The sequence below is a fragment of the Seriola dumerili genome, unplaced genomic scaffold (assembly GCF_002260705.1).
Source record: "Seriola dumerili isolate Sdu_G_001 unplaced genomic scaffold, Sdu_1.0 BDQW01000110.1, whole genome shotgun sequence".
NCBI classification, from domain to species: Eukaryota; Metazoa; Chordata; class Actinopteri; order Carangiformes; family Carangidae; genus Seriola; species Seriola dumerili.
In genome coordinates this window covers 5,471,153-5,487,957 of record NW_019174365.1, presented here as the reverse complement: position 1 = coordinate 5,487,957, position 16,805 = coordinate 5,471,153, and the positions used below count along the sequence as shown (strand labels likewise).

The window sequence follows — 16,805 nt, the reverse complement described above, 5'->3', positions numbered from 1 at the left end:
TGACTGAAGCCCAACCCTGCACCACTGTCTCGTCTGTAGTGAAGCTGTAAGGCCGGAAACCATTTCCTAAGACACGTGCATTCATGAGGATAATGGCCTGGAATTCATGCGCTGGACCTGGACACCTTACAGGTTGTTCGTTGTTTAAAACTGCACCAAACTGGCAAAAAGTCTCTGCAAGTGCATGTACCATGTGATGACTGTAAGAGCGACAAGTATCCTGCTTGTAAGAAAGGTTGTGAAGTATTACTGACTGCCTGAACACAGCTGACATTAACCTGACCTGAGGCTTGATGTGAGTTACGAGGAGAAGTGCAAAAATGAATATCTAAAAGAAATGTCTAAATTCTGAGGATCAGTGAGGTTTTATCTACAGGATTCGTCTGAGCATCATGCATGTTTGGAGGGTGGGCTGCAAGACAGAGTTTTAAAGATCATGTTAAGAACATAAATTCTAGTTATTAGAATACTCAAATAGCCTTTCAAACGCTGCAAAGGAGGGATTTTAGACCTGTGATAGGACATTTTTGGATCTGTTAATCCTAAACAAGTGGGCACATTCCTCACTTGAATGCCAGCCAAACAGGGAATAATGTCTTGTTTTTTTGCAAGTGGGCCTGTTGGGAGAAAGAACTTCTGAGAGAAGAAAGGAGATCAAAAACAAAAACAATGTACAGTACACATCAGTCACATTTCTTCCAGCTCTGTTTTCATGTGACAGGTTTGGGCGATTAAAGCAGGATTTACACATTTAGAACTCCCTGGTTGGGTGGGAAGTTGTACCGTTTGTTTTGGTGAGGTCAGCCCAGTCTGGTGTGGTCAATGGTGTGAATGCAATATCTGCAGGTGGTACCCATTACATTCATCACAGTATCAGAATTGTGATGCCATCCTAAGGTACTGAACAAACGAGTGGCATGGCACGTGCAGCACTGTCAACTGAGTCAGAACACTCTCAGTCAGTTTGATCCAAGCAGCCAAGAAAAAACAGAAATGATGAATGGGGGGGGGGGGGGGGGGGGGTGTCGTCTCCAAAGATTTGTGAAACCTCAAAGCTCACAGTATCTGATTATCTAAAGGTGAAGCTTCAAAGTAGGCATAGATATAAAGCATGAGGTGAGTGGGTGAAAGTGGTTCAGTAGTCAAGTAATAGTTGTTCATGTGTCCTCTCTTTATCTCCATCCTAATCTGGTGGGTTGAGGGGGGGGGGGTTCCTGTGAGCAGCTTTGGCTGAGGCTCCTTGTCTGGTGGAGCCATCTGGTGGCCTCTGTCTGAATCAGCTGTGGAGAGACATTCACTCGAAGAAAATGGGTGAGGATGCAGTTTTGAGATGGGTTGCAGACAAAAAATGAAATGAAGGGAAGAGGAGACATGTAGTGAGGGCTGCTCGGAGTGAGGGCTCAGCTGACGGAAGAAGTACTGCGAAGGGTTTGTGTCTGTGTTCGAACAGCCCCCAGATTACTCAGCTCACTGTCATTCCAAGTTGCCACTTTCGGACTGGGAGATGTTGAGCGTGTTAGCAGAGGGGAAGAGGTCTCTTTGGTCCGTAGGGCTGTGGTAGTCAGATGTCAGGTCGGGCTCAAGGAGGGAGGACAGGGTAAAGTGGGATGAACCTTTCTTTAGGCACTGGGAGTAGAAATTGAGCAGGAGGTCCAGCTTGTTCTCTATGGACTGTACCTAAGGAAACACACACAAGTGGCAAGTTTTTTTCACATTTTGTTTTTGCCAAATCCTGGCTACGTTAGTGCGGGGGGGGTTTCTGCAGGGAGTTTCTTTCATTACTGTTTCTGATAAGATGGATGATGACACTGGGGCTAAATGGGTATTTACTAATGTACTGAGTGCTGGTAACACAATACCTTATTATTTCTTAGCATTCAAAAACAACCCCAAAGCCTCTTGGGAGCTGTAGTTAAGACAGACCGATGACAGAAAACCCATTGACTAAGTGGAACAGGGACTGCAGCTGTTAAATTACATCATTTCCTGCTCTCAGTTTATTGCACTTCCTGTACTTTTTATGGCAGCTTTTCTTTTCTAATCCACCAGAGTGAGTAAGAGCGATCCATTGAGATTTTCTGACTGATGTATATGATTACACAGAAAACACTGTTTTCCTGTACAACTCAAACTATCGCACAGTTACCTGTTTCTCCACCTTGACTACACGTCCCATCATGCTTAGCTCATCCAGTGGGTCCAGTTCTGGTGGTGTCTTCTCTCCTTTTTCAGGGCGTGCCTTCTTATCGGGCTGAACTGTTCCTCGTCCAATTATCTGGTCCACCCTTTCACACAAACACAATAAAATTATAATAAATAAATAAATAATAAACTTGAGGAAGACAAAAGCATGGCATTTTTTTTATATTCAGCGAATAAGAACGCTTAAATGCTTTTTTGCCACGAACTAGATGAGGAGAGCCATAGGAACTGCATCCCCCTGCTTCCAGTTTCTATCCTAAGCTAAGCTAACCAGCTGCTGGTGGCAGCTTCATATTTACAGTTCAGACACGACCTAGCAAGGAAGTAAATATCTTTAAAGGAAGCAGCAGCACAAAGAGCAAAAACAAATCATTGCATGAGCACACAAAGGAATCTCTATCTCCAGTTTAAAAAAAAAAATCTCCTTCAGTTATGAAGCAACAAACCAGTAGGAATTAAATGTGTGAAACCCACCGCATCTGAAGACTCTTGATACGGCCCAGCATGTCCAGGTGTCCAGCAGAGTACTGCTCTATGACGTCCTTCACATCATACGGACGCAGCGTCTCCTTAAACTTCCTCTTGGCCACAAGGAACTTTAAGATCCTAAAAAAGGCATCAAAAACAAAAAGCCCAGACTGTTATCGCTCCTCTGGGTGCCTTTAAAGAGCCCCACACCGCACAACCACATATATATGGACATACAGTAAACCTTTGGAAAAATGCAGGGGCAGGACAGCCATCAAACGATGCAGCCCACCCTGAGAATAACAAGATTAATTACAGTCAGTGACCTTATCATTCACAAACAGCCTCATAAAGAGAGCAGAGCACCCCCTTACTAAACCATATGGATATAATGTGATGATGACAACATCTTCCAGAGACATTTGCTTATCAGTACTTGCTGTTTCAGCAATTAGCACACATCCACAGATAGGAATAACACACACATACACACACACGCATACACACACACAAGCACACGCACACACACACACACACACACACACACACACACACACACACACACACACACAGACACACACACCTCTCTACAGCCATGTTGGAGCCACTGGTGGACCACAGCTGCTCCCACTCCCAGTGCACACAGCTCATCATCACCACCCACGTCCCACTGTGGGGGGAATCACACCGAGGAATGTTGACCCAGCACTACTGTGCCCGCTGAACACATCACTGACAACATCCTCAGCCAGAGTCGCTCTGGTTGGACGTCATGCTGGAGGGAGTGGAGGATGTGCAAGAAACAGTGGGAAGAAAGCGGAGGAAAGTTTAAGTGTGTGTGTGTGTATGTGTGTGTCTGGAAGTGCCTGGCTCTCTGTGTTAGGTGGGTCATTCAATTCCCTTCTTATCACTTATGCGATAGGCAGCTCAGAGATGCTGGCTCCGCAGGACTGAAAAAACACCAAATGTAAGCGAGACAAAATAAAGACACTCAAGCTGTCATCTCATCATGTGATGGATTGCACTACAAGTCAAACTGGGAGAGACGAAGGAGTGAGGAGGAACAGGGGAGGGAGGAAGGGCAAGGAAGGAGATTTTTTTTTTTTTTTTTTTTTTCACGAGGAAATCCTATCTCTCACACCCAGATGACTAAGTCCACTATAATACTCCCAGTTGCCTTCACAGGAGGAAGAAAAGAAATCACATCAAAGGTCTTGAAACTCTCAGCTGTTTCAAGAAAACATCACATACACACACAAACACACACACACACACTAGAAATATAATGCCACGAATGCATGCATGAGTACAACTACACACTCTCGTTCAGAAGTACGTACACACTACGGTAACACAACCACGCACAGGCTAAGCAGGAGCAAGTGAAATCTGAACTTGTGAGAGAGGGGTCATTTTCTGAAATAACCACTGTAACCTTTGTCCAGGCCTGCAGCGCTTGCATTTACCGCAGCCACATACAGCACACAGTTTTGTGTAGTGACCGGTGCTGCAACAATGAAGAGGAGAAGGTGCGAGCGAAGGAGAAGAGGAGTGAGAGGAGGAGGAGTGGTGGTCCACAGCTGGTGCCGTAGCAGCCGTCAGCGCACTCTTCCCCCTCACACAGCACTCCTGTTTCTTGATGACTCCTGCATTTGGGGTATTTTTGCAGGCGGTATTTTTTCTTATTTTGCAGGTAGATGCAGATTTTTTTGCCAGGGTGGGTCTCAGGTGCGGGTAAAAGAAAAGGCTGGGGAAATGGGAGAAGGAGGGGGTGGGGTGGGGACTTTTGATTTGGATCCTCCGAGGGTTTCTTCAAAATGCTGACTCTCTCTCTCAGTCGATGAAATGGCTTTCATAATACGTGGTTAGATCCGAGTGTGGGCCCCTCTCTGCCCCCCAGAAAACTTCCAGCTACAGCGCAACAGTCACCGGCAGTGGTACAGTACAGCTGGCACTGCTCGCTGAAAGATATCATACCTTCCTAATGTTGGGAAGTTGAGATGTAAAAACACAGCGATGATTGGAGGGACAGGAAGTGTCATCTGTGCAATAAAATACTTGCATAGACAGAGCAAATGTTTTTGCAATTCAGCAAAGGTGGATTCCTGACATTCTCAAATGGCAAGGTTTTATCTGTGACTTAAAAATGACACGCATCCTAGGTGGGCCAAGTAGGTTGAGTCACTGCAGGGGCAAGTCTGGACCATCGTCAGATAAGACTACCTACCTGCTAAGTGAACAAAATCTAATGCACACGCTACAGTATGTGTATTCAGTCATTCTTAAGGAGAAATATACTGCGTTAACATTATATGAGTTTAAAAATATTACAGCTGAAACGCTACAAAAACTGATGACGATGACAAAAGATCAAATGGTTATAAATAGTAGGTATGTCCAAACTATTTATTTAATAAAGTGGGCACTTCATCTGAGACTGCAAACATGCAGAAATTTGCAGAAGCAGTATTGGATTTGTGTGTGTGTGAACAGTCACAGTAGAGACAGTGCAAAAACTATCACACCTTGTTTCCCCATTCTCTTCCTCTTCTCCTCTTGCTCCCTCTACCTATCCCTTCATACATCAACAGAGCACCAGACGCATTTATTCAGGCAGCCAGGCACTGATAAACCACACGCATCTCTCTAAAGTGAAGTTTCAGCACTACGGCCTGCTACAAAATTCTGTTTCACAGACATCAATCATGAACCTTACAAAGACACTGCATGAGTATGTGTACGTGTTAACACAGTGAAGCACCTGCTGTTTACACACCAGCAGTATCTATAGGAACTCCCTCTCTTCTACTGTCTGCAGCACAGAGCCGCTGAGGTCAGAGCTATTTGCTGAGTCAAGTGCAAACCCGAGGAGAGATCACATAATACCCTATCAGCGGCCTAACAATATCAAACAATACATGCTGCATCCCTGGAACTGAAAATATCCACTTGCTGTATGTCTACGAAGGAGAAACCTTGGGTTAAGTGTTAACAAAGCACTTGGTTCAGACAGCTGACTTGTGTTACTAACATGACAATGTGTTCATTTGTAAAATGGAAAACAGGAAGATAAATGGATGGACTGCATTTATATAGTGCTTTTACCCAGAGTGCTTTACAATTTGTCTCTCAATCACCCAAGCACACATTGATAGCAGCAGAGCCTTTATGCAAGGCACTTGGCTAACCTTACGGAGCAAATTGGGGTTCAGTGTCTTGGATACTTCAACATGTGGACAACAGGAGCTGGGCCACCGGAGACACGGATGACTGCAGCTTAACATTCATTATGTAAAAAACAAATCTGAATGATGTTACATGAATCACTAAACTGTACTGACAATACACAAATTCATGTCTGTACATCGATAATGTAATTTTAGGGTTTACAATCAGTGCAGCTGAAAGAATCACTGCAGCTTTAATAAAAATGAATGATCAGACAAAATCAGGGATGGACATGAAACTTTATTCTGGGTCTCCAGATTCCTATAAAATATTTTGGGACTATTTTGACTGGGCAGTTGAATTTCAACATCCCTAACGTTGCCCCATACCTACACTATATCCTACCTTCTTCATTCAAAAGGTGCACAGATTGCATCATATGGAACCACACAGACAGCGTCACGCTATCATGAGAGAACCTGTGAGGGTATGTCGCTGTCACACAGGACCAAAAAGAGAGTCGTTATAATCCACTCTCATCAGACCCCCCTGGAGACCAGCCTGGCCCCAACACCAGATGTTTGCAAGCAGTTGTAGTTTTTTCTGCCACCATCAGTGAAAAACTCTACGCTGTTACTCTGTGTGTAATTCTGTAACTGTGTCAGGTAGGGGTATCTAGGTGTACGTGTCGTGATCGTTGGTATATATCTTCCGTGGGATATCTATACCTTTAAACACAGAAGGTTGCCTAGTTTTGCATTTTGCACATTATAATTAATTCCTAATTTTAATAATCATGGTATAGATTTGACAACAGAGTACTTCTTTACAGACTCACACTCTTTGTTCACAGGATATCTGCCACTGACATACTACAGGAACGGTGAATAAAAGAAAGAGATGACACAGTGACAACGATCAAAATCAATGCTCTTAATCAGTTGTTATTACATTTGTCCGAGTCTAAGCTGTATATCGTACTGTACTGTGATCTTTCATCTCTACGGTATTCCTGAGCGCATTTGCTCGCATGGTCTCTGATAAACAACTCTATCACGCCACCTTACACGATCAGCCTGAATGAGCTGGGCTTGCTGAGCGACAAGGTCAGACCGGGGAACTAACCCTGCCTGCAGGAAGGCTCAGTTACTTCTCCTAAGTGGACATTCGTACTCCGTCAGCTGAATCTGCACACGCCTGCACCTAAATGGGGGAGCAGCATGTTCACCTATTAATGCAGGCTATAAATATCATGAGAATGCCCATCGTCTGAATACACATGCATGGGTTGTTTGTGTGACCAAAGTGACCTTATTCCACTGGTGACCAGCAGCACAACAGCTCTGTGCCTAGCACATATAACTCATATATGTTTTATGTAGTTTTATTGCAAAAGGCTTATCGGGCATGTGTGAATCCATACACCAAAAAAAGGGCTGATGTAATAACTTTCCAGGGTGATACTTCTCACTTTCCTCAGTTTTTCTCATAAAAGCTGAGAAATTTAACACACAAAATACAAAATTCAGTACAGTACAGTTGTGTATATTTTGTATATCGTATATGATTGGGGTTGCGCAAAGGTTGAAGTGTACAGGAAATCATTTTCTTGTGTTACAATACAAGAGGATCCATCACCCAAAAAACAAATTTCAGCAGGTCTGATCTAGTTCTACAAAGACAGAACTGCACATTGTATCACTTATTCCTTTTTGTTTGGTGATCAGTTGGAAAAAAAAGTTTTTGTTGTTAGTGCAATGAAATGGCTCACCTGACAGCTCGTATAAGTGTCTTCACTGCTGGGATTACCTCCTCCATGGCCACGTCATAATATGGTTTGTCTTCTACACTGTCCTCCCCGACTCCCTCCACTGGACCAAGGTAGAGGGAAGAGATTCAGGGACAAAATTTAAATTAAAAGATTCTTGTGAATGTTAATGAAAAGTGTTTGTGTGTGTGTGTGTGTGTGTGTGTGTGTGTGTGTGTGTGTGTGTGTGTGTGTGTGTGTGTGTGTGTGTGTCTATGTGCTGCCCACCATCAGCAGGAGGTCGTGGTTTGAGGCGAAGCGAGGTGCGGAAGCGTGTGCGGTCGTTAAAGCTCCAGCTCTTCTGGACCTTCCCCGGGCTGGTCATCTCGGGGACGTTCTCCTGGCTGGGAGAGCGTCTGACACCGGGGCCCGGGGGCAGCGGTGATGCCTTGTTCCGAATGGTTTGGGAGGATCGGGAATTGTTCATCCTGATCCGATCCCGGAAACCCATTTTACTGCTGACAGTGAAGATAAAAGAGTCAAACTTCTGTAAGCAGAGTATTCTGTTCGGATCATGAAAGGCACTGAGTTTTTGTCAATGATCACAATGTCCATGCGTTTGACCTTAATGGAAAACTAAACTGTGTTATCCTGGGAGTTTAGGGATGCAGCAGAAGGGCAGCCTGAGCTTGTTAGAAAAAAAGTTTGTTAGTAAAAGTGAAATAACACAAAAAATATGGCCTATGATTTTTTTTTATAACAGACAGAAACTCATCAACAAACAGACGAAACAGGGAAACAAACAGACATTTACATTTTGTCTCCATGAAAGAGAGACGAGCTGATTTATCATGGAGGCAGTTTGACCTGAGGGACCGCTCAATACAGCCATAAACTGATTCTGCTCATTTAATGTGCCTATCATAGCACCTGATTCAGCAAAATCAAACTGAAACCTGATTCAAGACTTGCAGTTGTGCTGGGACGGCGGAAAATGCTCCACCTACCATCAGACCAAAGACACACATCCTTAATCCCTTCAACAGAGAGAATAAGCATCAAAAATATTGGCTTCAAAGTGCAGCCCTACAAAACGTGTCTCATTAGGTACTCTACACCACTCACTACAACCCGATAGGTGACGTCATCTATTTACAGGAGAAAAGCTATTTGATGGCCATTCTCGCCAACAGATTGACCCCTGATGCTGCTGTTGTAGCATGCTCTGGAGACCACTCCTTCTCTGCAGCCACTTACATGTTACACACTGTCACGGATCCATAAGGAAATGCAAACGTCATGCACCACAGAGCAATTCCAGCCCAGTCGTTTACTCCTGCATCTTTACGATGATATATACTCTTTGTTGTGCGTGTGTTATAGCAAAGCCATTTGAATTAAAATTTAAATAGTTAAGGGATGTTAGTGGACACAGCATTTCATACGAGCAAGCTGAAATGTTTCAGGTAGACTGGAGTAAATGGGGGAAGATCGAGTGAACGACCTTTGCATGCTGTAGGGAAAGGAAGTAAATGATTTGGATGCATTCGGGACCATAAAATTTCACTGACTCTTTCAAAAAACATTGAAAAATATGCACATGCAGACAAAAGCATTCACCCTTAAAAACCTTTTTAAAAATGCAGCACAAACATACTGGTTTGTTAGAAAGGCTCATAAGAGTAATATGAAATATAAAAGCATGCTGAATCATTTAAACCTTCTTTTCAAGAAGAGTCAAAAACAACCAAACAACTGAATTGAAAACATGAAGCAAGTCTACAGGGAGGGAAGGGAGATTCCCTTGACTTCAACGATTTCAATTTGTGAAAGGTCGTTGCTTATTTTTGAGTGAATATATAGTTTCCTCGTTTCATCAGAGACGTTTGATGAAAGGAAAACACATGTATCGATCTTGTCACAGTCATAATACATCAAGGACTTCTGTCGTGTTTTCAACACATGGTTTATCATGACCTTCAAGCCAAAGCAGCCAAACTCAGTCCCAGTTTCTCCAGTGCTCACAATAAAGACCAAGCTGGAGAAACACCCTCTTAGTGAAACAGAACACAACATGTCTTCACGGTAAATGATGCACTCAAGCATTTGAGGACCAGAGTATAGTGCCTATCATCATTGAAAATAAGATACGTTTCAGGGCATCTGCTTCTACCGGCAATTTTAATTGAGCTAATTCTTCTCTCTGAAACTCACAAACTGTGAGAAGTTTGATTTTTTTAACAATAACGCTAAACTTTTATCAAGCCACTGCACCGGCCCACAAATTTTTGAGTGTTTCAGGCAAAGTGAGTGCATAAGTGAGGCAAGGGATGTGTGCATTATAAGAGGAGCAAGAGTGGTGTGTGTTATCGAATGGTGAAGTTTTAGCGTGCCCCGTGCACAGGCTCGTTGCCGTGGATACCTCTGCTTGCGGCCAGCGTGAATCCTGAAGAGACCCCGCTTTTTAGAGAGGAGTTGACTGGGGAGACACACAAGGCAGAGGGAGAGAGGGTGAGGGGAGGAGAGGAGTGGAGGGGGAGGGGGGGTGAAGGAGGACGAGAAGTTCTGGGACAAAACCTGGGTACACTGTGAACCCGTGAGGATAAAAGGTAGCAAAGGAAAAACCAGAGAAAGAGGGTGAGGTGTGACATCTCAATAATCCAAATAGCCCTTTCCGTTCCTGCTCTCGTTCCCTTATCTAAAACCACAAAATAAACTTCTGAGAGGCAGGTTTGGATTATGGAGACACGCTCAGTGAGGATTGGGTGGGGAAGGATCATGCAACAGTAGTGGGCTATAATGTTTCACCCGAGTATATTCATCAAGACAGCCCATTAAACAACATGGTGTTAGAGCGGCAAACCTCAAATCGAGGACATTTCCACCAGCAGAAGTTGTATTACTCAGATACACCAATGTGCTTCTCTCATCTAATGCATGCACAAGTCCAATATACACCATTTACACAATCAGCCCTTTATTACCATGGCGCTTGTTAAAGGTTTATGCAAACAAAGTTATGAGCCTAATGCAGCAAATTCACCCTAATTACGAATATCCTCAAACCAACAAGCACAGCTCATGACTAGAAGAACAAACCTGCATGGACCTTCTGCCTTCCTGAGAACAGATGAAGGATGGAGGATGGATGGCATGGAAAAGACACAAAGGAAAGAAACGGAAAGAAAGAGGAAGACAGGAAGAGGAAACTGATGAGTGAATAGCGGGAGGCGGTGGAGATGGCAAGAGTATGAGCTAAGCAGACAAAGATGCTGAAAAGCAGGGGTTCCTGTAACACAGTGGTCTCAGATCGGACATTAGTGAAATATTGTTAAACACATAACACGTCCATGCAGAAAGCTCCGGAAGCAGTCAGCCTTGATTTTGTGTGTGTGTGTGTGTGTGAGTGTGTGTGTGTGTGTGTGTGTGTGTGTGTGTGTGTTTGTGTGCGTGTACACCTGTTGAATGTACTCTTCTATATGTCCCCACTGTGTGTGAGTGTAGGTAGACTTTTGGCCACCTGTCTGGGTGCACTGTGAAGTTATGAGTGGTGGCGGTGTGCGTACCTGTCTCCCGACAGGTAGGGGGAGCTGTAGGGCCGCAGCCCAGACAGCAGCGTGTGGTAGGAGTTGTGGAGAACCTTCTTGGTGTTACGCTGTCGCTGGAGGTGACTGAACAGTAGCGTCAGTTCTCTGACACCCCACGTGCACAAAAAAAACGACAACAAAAAAAACAACACATGACAAATGAACAAAAAAATAACAAATAATGAACAACTCACAAAAAGGCCAAATCAATGGTCCAAATGCTCAAAAGAAGAGGGATACTTGAGATTAATAAGATGATATGTGAAAACGTGAAGATTTAAGATATAGCAAAGTGAACATTTTGACTTGACATTACTATAAAACAGATGCATGTTTCTATTTGTGTTTCTCATGTTCCCCTCCTTTTAAGCAAATAAAAAATTAGTCAAATTAATACATAAATGCAAAATATAAGAAACCACTGTGTAGAACAAAAGTGATGAAAATGTAATTGAATAGTGGTGGCAGAGGTATTTCAAAGGGCTGGGCCAAAGTTTAATTTAAAATAATCATTTAAAAATGTAATAGAGAAAAGAACACTACTGCTTTTTATTAAAACCTCCACTGCAGAAAAACTGAGAGGGGTTCTTCATGGGTAAATGCAGGTGTGATCTGTGTTTTGTTTATAATGATATGAAAGTATGAGCTGAAGACAAAGTATCACATACTAGTTTTCACAATTCACCCTCTTGTGATGCAACTCTCAAATCTCTGTCTGCATTTATTACACTTCAAACAAATGACCAAAGGCAACTACAGATTTTCAGATGGTTGAATCCATTCAGTGCTGAACATGTAGAGTTATGGCAGCGCCTACCTGAACGAAGGCAACATGCTGTCATAGAAGTACCATGTAGCTGTTAGATAGGAGTGTTTGGGATCTGTAGAGTAGAGACGCCATGCAGCCTAAACAAAGCCACAAACACACAAAACAGAAACACAAAGCGAAAGTTAACATCCTACCTGACTCTGCACTTGAATTTATCAAACACCATGTAACATAAAGACTTCATGTCCCTCACTGTGGCCATTACCTGTATCAGGTTGGCAGCAGGCATCCTCCTCTTCTCAAAGTGCTTCTGCCGGTGCTGCTCTTGAACCTTCAAGGCAAAGCCTGAGCCCAGAATTCCCTGAGGGTCAGAGGTCAAATTTAAGTTAAGAGTGCAACCAAGCAGACAGGAGCCACTGACGAAGATATGAGTAAATAACCCACAAGACTTACAGCAGGCAGGGCAAAGAAGGAGACTCCCAGAAGAGCAAAGCCAGCAGCTAGGAGCCGTCCCTGCCAGGTACGAGGGGTCTTATCACCATAGCCAATAGTAGTGAGAGTAATCTGCGAGCGTAAAGACAATGTGATGGGTTTAACATGATGCAAATTGCATGGGGGTAGTGACAGCCTGCATTTGTCTAAAAACCTTGTACACCAGCTAACATTATTCACAGAAACACAACATTGCACAAAAGATTTAGCATGACTCTACACTCCAGTTGCACCTGACATTTATACAATCTAGTCACATGAATCGAGTGTTAGCTAAATATGAAAACTGTCTATAATCCAAATTCACGTCTGTGACTTTTGAATGCTGATTCCCGTATCGATCTGAAGTTGATACAAGATGTAATTTTCTGGATTTATGTCTACTAAGATAAAAATATTAAAATTACTATTTTAAGATTGCTCTGGCTATCACTCCTGCAATCGCTTGGATAAAAATATACTGAATATAAAATATCTGGAATGCACAGACTGACAACCGCTCACTGGCAAGTCTTCTAAAAAGGTTTTGCTCACAAATAGGGATCATTACCAAAGCTACAAAAAGCCTGATTGTGTGCGTGTGTGCGAGTGACGCGTGCATTATGCAATACTCACAGTCCCCCACCAGAGGGAGTCCGCATAGGTGTTGAAATCTGAGTTGATGTCTTTCTCTGCCAGGTAGACGAGGAAGGAGGCAAAGATCAGGACCAGGAAACCTATGTACCAGGCTGTAATCAACTCCTGGGAGAGAGTGAGGCGAAGAGGACGTATCAATCACACCTGTCAGCGGCAGCAGCAGCATCTTTAACATCATAATCCCTCCTGTCATTACGGTAAGACTACCATCGTTATTGGCTAAATTCCCAACATCATCACATTTAGTTTCTACTTTGACTTGGCTGTGCAGTTCTGCTTAGACAGCTGATGCATCAAGTCATCATCGTCACCACCATTAAACTGGGTTCTGCAGCCGACCAGTGGATGTCAGGTGTTTAAGTCAGCACAAATACTAAAAAACTGTTGATGAGCAGTTACGGGGGAGTTTGGTGTTTTACGGCAATCGAGTCAGTAGCCTCACCTCTTATTCCTCAACAGTGAAAGTTATTAAGTTATTCATCCCATTAGGAACCATCATGACAGTCATCACCAGCCTTTTACTAACAGCCCTCAACCTCCTTCCTGTACTTATTAATAATCCATAATGCTGGATATAACCAACATGCACTAGTATTCTTTTAATTGTGAATGTTTGCACAACTAAGACATTATCCATAAATGTAAAATGTTCTCAAACATAAACCAGAGAATGTGAGTTTTGTAGTGGAACAGGTGTAAGAAGAGGATATATTTTGCAGGCTTTCATTCCCACCTTGCTGTGTGCGTAAACCACTGAGCCCAGTAGTTTCCAGGTTCCTCCCCGTCTGTCCATACGAACCATCCGCAAAATCTGGAGGAAGCGCATGCTCCGCAGTGCCGAGGTGGCAAAGATGTTACCCTGCGTACCTGCAGCGATCACTGCCAACGACGCCACAAATACTATGAAGTCTACAGGGAAGGAGTTCAATCCACGGAGACATAGAGAGGAGATGAGGGTAAGGTGGTGTCACAATTTTCACACGGACACACACGGCATTTTGTCATGGGTTTGTGTGCTGTCCACACACACACACACACACACACACAAACACACACTAACCTATGACACAAAAGGGCTTTCTGGCAAATCTCAGCCGTCCCTGCCATCCACGGTATCTGCAGCAACAGCCAGCAGCCCAGATCCTGATGAAGTACTCCAACCCAAACACCACAATCATCACAAATTCCTACAAACCACAAACACACAAAGAGAGAGAGAGAGACAGGTAAGTGCACTGGTCAAGTGAGCGCAGTGTTTTACAGACCATCCAAACAAATAGACCCCCACCTACCCCCGTTTTTTGTATGTGTGTATTTTTTTTCCTTTCAAAAGTCAGAGTGAAATCCAGTGTGACAGTCTTTCATTTCATGGTGTTTCCATTAAATCATTACATTTAGTATTTAATATCAAAAGTTTAGCATGTGTACCAATTTCTCAAAAGAAAGGTGTCCCTCTAAACAGAGCATCCAAATTATCCATTTTATTTAAAGCGCCATATTAACATTCATGAGTATCTTAATCTGTTTATGACTTGGTGACAATTTCAAGAGTAAATCAAAAAAATCCATTTGAATTGTTCTCATTTTCCATCAGCTTGCCATCTGTGTACTTCCTGTGTTGAATGGGAGAGTACACCGCGTGAAATCTCACAATCAAATGCACAATTAAACGCTGAACAACAAGAGATGTGAAACAATGAGGGGACAAAAAAAATAAGCAAACATCAATGGTGCGGAAAGGATCATGTGAATGTGGCGACATAAAAAGTAGCAAAGTACGCAGTATGTCGCATGAACATCAAGGCTGGGATGTCAGTTTTCCAGTCTTTATTTCTAGCGCATGAACACACCACTCCTCTGATAACTGACGTGCATATTCTTCACATGATTTACATGCCCTTTGATCTCTCTATTAAACCTTTGCTATGTCAAAGGTTTAATTGATAAAATTGGTAATTGGTAAAATTAATCAAATAAGGGCTGATATGTTGCAAAGCAAGAACTGTATATTCAAGACTTAAATGGACTTACTTCTTATTTAACAGAAGCTTAAATCAAATATTAACAAATCATAAAGGTTATACCATAAAAGTCACAGCCTGGTAACACACCACTCTGTCAGCCTTTTCTCTTTCTCTTTGTCTTTCTTACTCTCAGGTTCTTGGACTGTGCGCGCAGTTTAAGGTGCACTGAACCAATCTGTCGTTAGAGCAAATGTTCGTGTAAGTAAAGTCGACTAATGGCTGATTGCCTGCTAATGGCTGAGTGATTAATTGGAAGAGTGAACGGACGGAATGTGGAAGTCAATCAAACCATTAAATAACACGTAAAGATGAGCAAGGTGGAATGAGAGAGTCGGGGGAGAGGGGGTTGACAGAGGACAGGTCCGGTTAAGGAGGGAGAAAGCGAACGTCCGTTACCTTTCAACAAAGCAGCTTGAGCACAGAGGAAGAGGGGAGATTATGGGATAGCTATTAGGATTAGTGGATCATGTCTGTGATTTCCTGCGCCGTCAACAACACCTGAATCCTCCCACCTGCTTACATGGCTGTCTGCGCCTCCACCGGCAAACAAAACAACATGCATGCAAGCACATACACTGCAGTAAGTGAGATGGTGTGTATGAAAGGGTATGATGATGGATGCTGAAGTAGTCAATGTGTGTGTTTGTGTGTGTGAGAGAGAGAGAGAGCGAGAGAGAGAAAGAGAGACAGAGGGACGGGGTCTTACCAGGATGAAGAGGCCTTGGTTGGCAACCTTCTGGTGGTCGCGGATGGTGGAGAACACAGACAACACCAAGCAGCTGAACACCAGCAGAAAACTGAAACACACAGACACACACACACACACACACACACACACACACGGTCAGTAAACACATTTCAAAAATACGCACATCAGAAATGAGAACAATCTGGGGTTATGCTAATCCCTTTTGAGAAGAAATAAATGGACTAAATAAAACCCATTAAAATATGCTTTGTTCACTCTCTGAGTGATTAGCCAACAGAGAAAACCTAAATTGCAAATAAGCAGGAAAAGATTTGTTGATCCATAACAACAAACACAGCATGCTGACTCATATTCGGTCAGTGGCACAAGAATCGGAACAATGAAACCAAGCTTAGTTGTTTTTGGCGAGCGATGGTTAGAGGTAAATGTAGGCTTCATCCCGCAGCATTTACTGTGTTGGGCTTTATGTCAGCTGAATGCTTGCTGGGGTAAAACACCCAAAATATCCATTGGGTGATGGCAACACAATCAACCTACTGACTTAATTTTCTGTTGGAAGTGATGTGTTAGATGCCACATAATGATGAATAAGCCACGCCCACATGCATCAATCAATATCAGACTTCAGTTTTTGATTAATACTTGCCCCCAGATGCATGTGCACCGAATTTGGTGAGATTCTGTCCACCAGGTTTTGAGGTCTTCAGTATTTGTGGCCCCTCTATGGGTCAGGCTCAAAATGCTTTAGTAGGCATATTCCCAAACATGGCCTGAATACGTCATACCACAATTTACCATTATTGGACAAATGGTTAATGAGTTATGGCCAATTTACTGCTAAGCCCTGTCCCTTGTGACATTTATTGGTCAATATCTTGAAAACTAAATAAGACATCATGAGCTTGGTCCAGTGATGATCTACAGAAAATGTTGTGCTCTGTGTTTAGGAGGAGATGTCATAAATTGTTTTTTCAAAAAATTCCAAATGGAAATGCACCTTCAG

The 16,805-nt window shown here is 43.1% G+C and overlaps 1 protein-coding gene across 2 annotated transcripts in view; it reads right to left on the bottom strand.

Moving 5' to 3' along the window:
• Nucleotides 1-1,220: 1,220 nt before the first annotated feature.
• The window catches only part of kcnq4 (potassium voltage-gated channel subfamily Q member 4), a 42,497-nt gene continuing 26,912 nt past the window's right edge, over nucleotides 1,221-16,805 (bottom strand). Inside the window, exons 2-14 of one of the 2 annotated variants that reach the window (XM_022747090.1) lie at nucleotides 15,800-15,890; nucleotides 14,130-14,256; nucleotides 13,803-13,978; nucleotides 13,049-13,174; nucleotides 12,395-12,505; nucleotides 12,207-12,302; nucleotides 11,990-12,078; nucleotides 11,152-11,277; nucleotides 7,874-8,103; nucleotides 7,610-7,709; nucleotides 2,677-2,808; nucleotides 2,147-2,285; nucleotides 1,221-1,677 (exon numbers count right to left, since the gene is read on the bottom strand). In XM_022747090.1, coding sequence (XP_022602811.1) covers nucleotides 1,474-1,677; nucleotides 2,147-2,285; nucleotides 2,677-2,808; nucleotides 7,610-7,709; nucleotides 7,874-8,103; nucleotides 11,152-11,277; nucleotides 11,990-12,078; nucleotides 12,207-12,302; nucleotides 12,395-12,505; nucleotides 13,049-13,174; nucleotides 13,803-13,978; nucleotides 14,130-14,256; nucleotides 15,800-15,890 — 1,747 coding nt within the window. In that variant the 3' untranslated portion in view covers nucleotides 1,221-1,473. The remainder of the gene's footprint in view (nucleotides 1,678-2,146; nucleotides 2,286-2,676; nucleotides 2,809-7,609; nucleotides 7,710-7,873; nucleotides 8,104-11,151; nucleotides 11,278-11,989; nucleotides 12,079-12,206; nucleotides 12,303-12,394; nucleotides 12,506-13,048; nucleotides 13,175-13,802; nucleotides 13,979-14,129; nucleotides 14,257-15,799; nucleotides 15,891-16,805) is intronic. The other variant, XM_022747091.1, reaches the window with a different exon arrangement.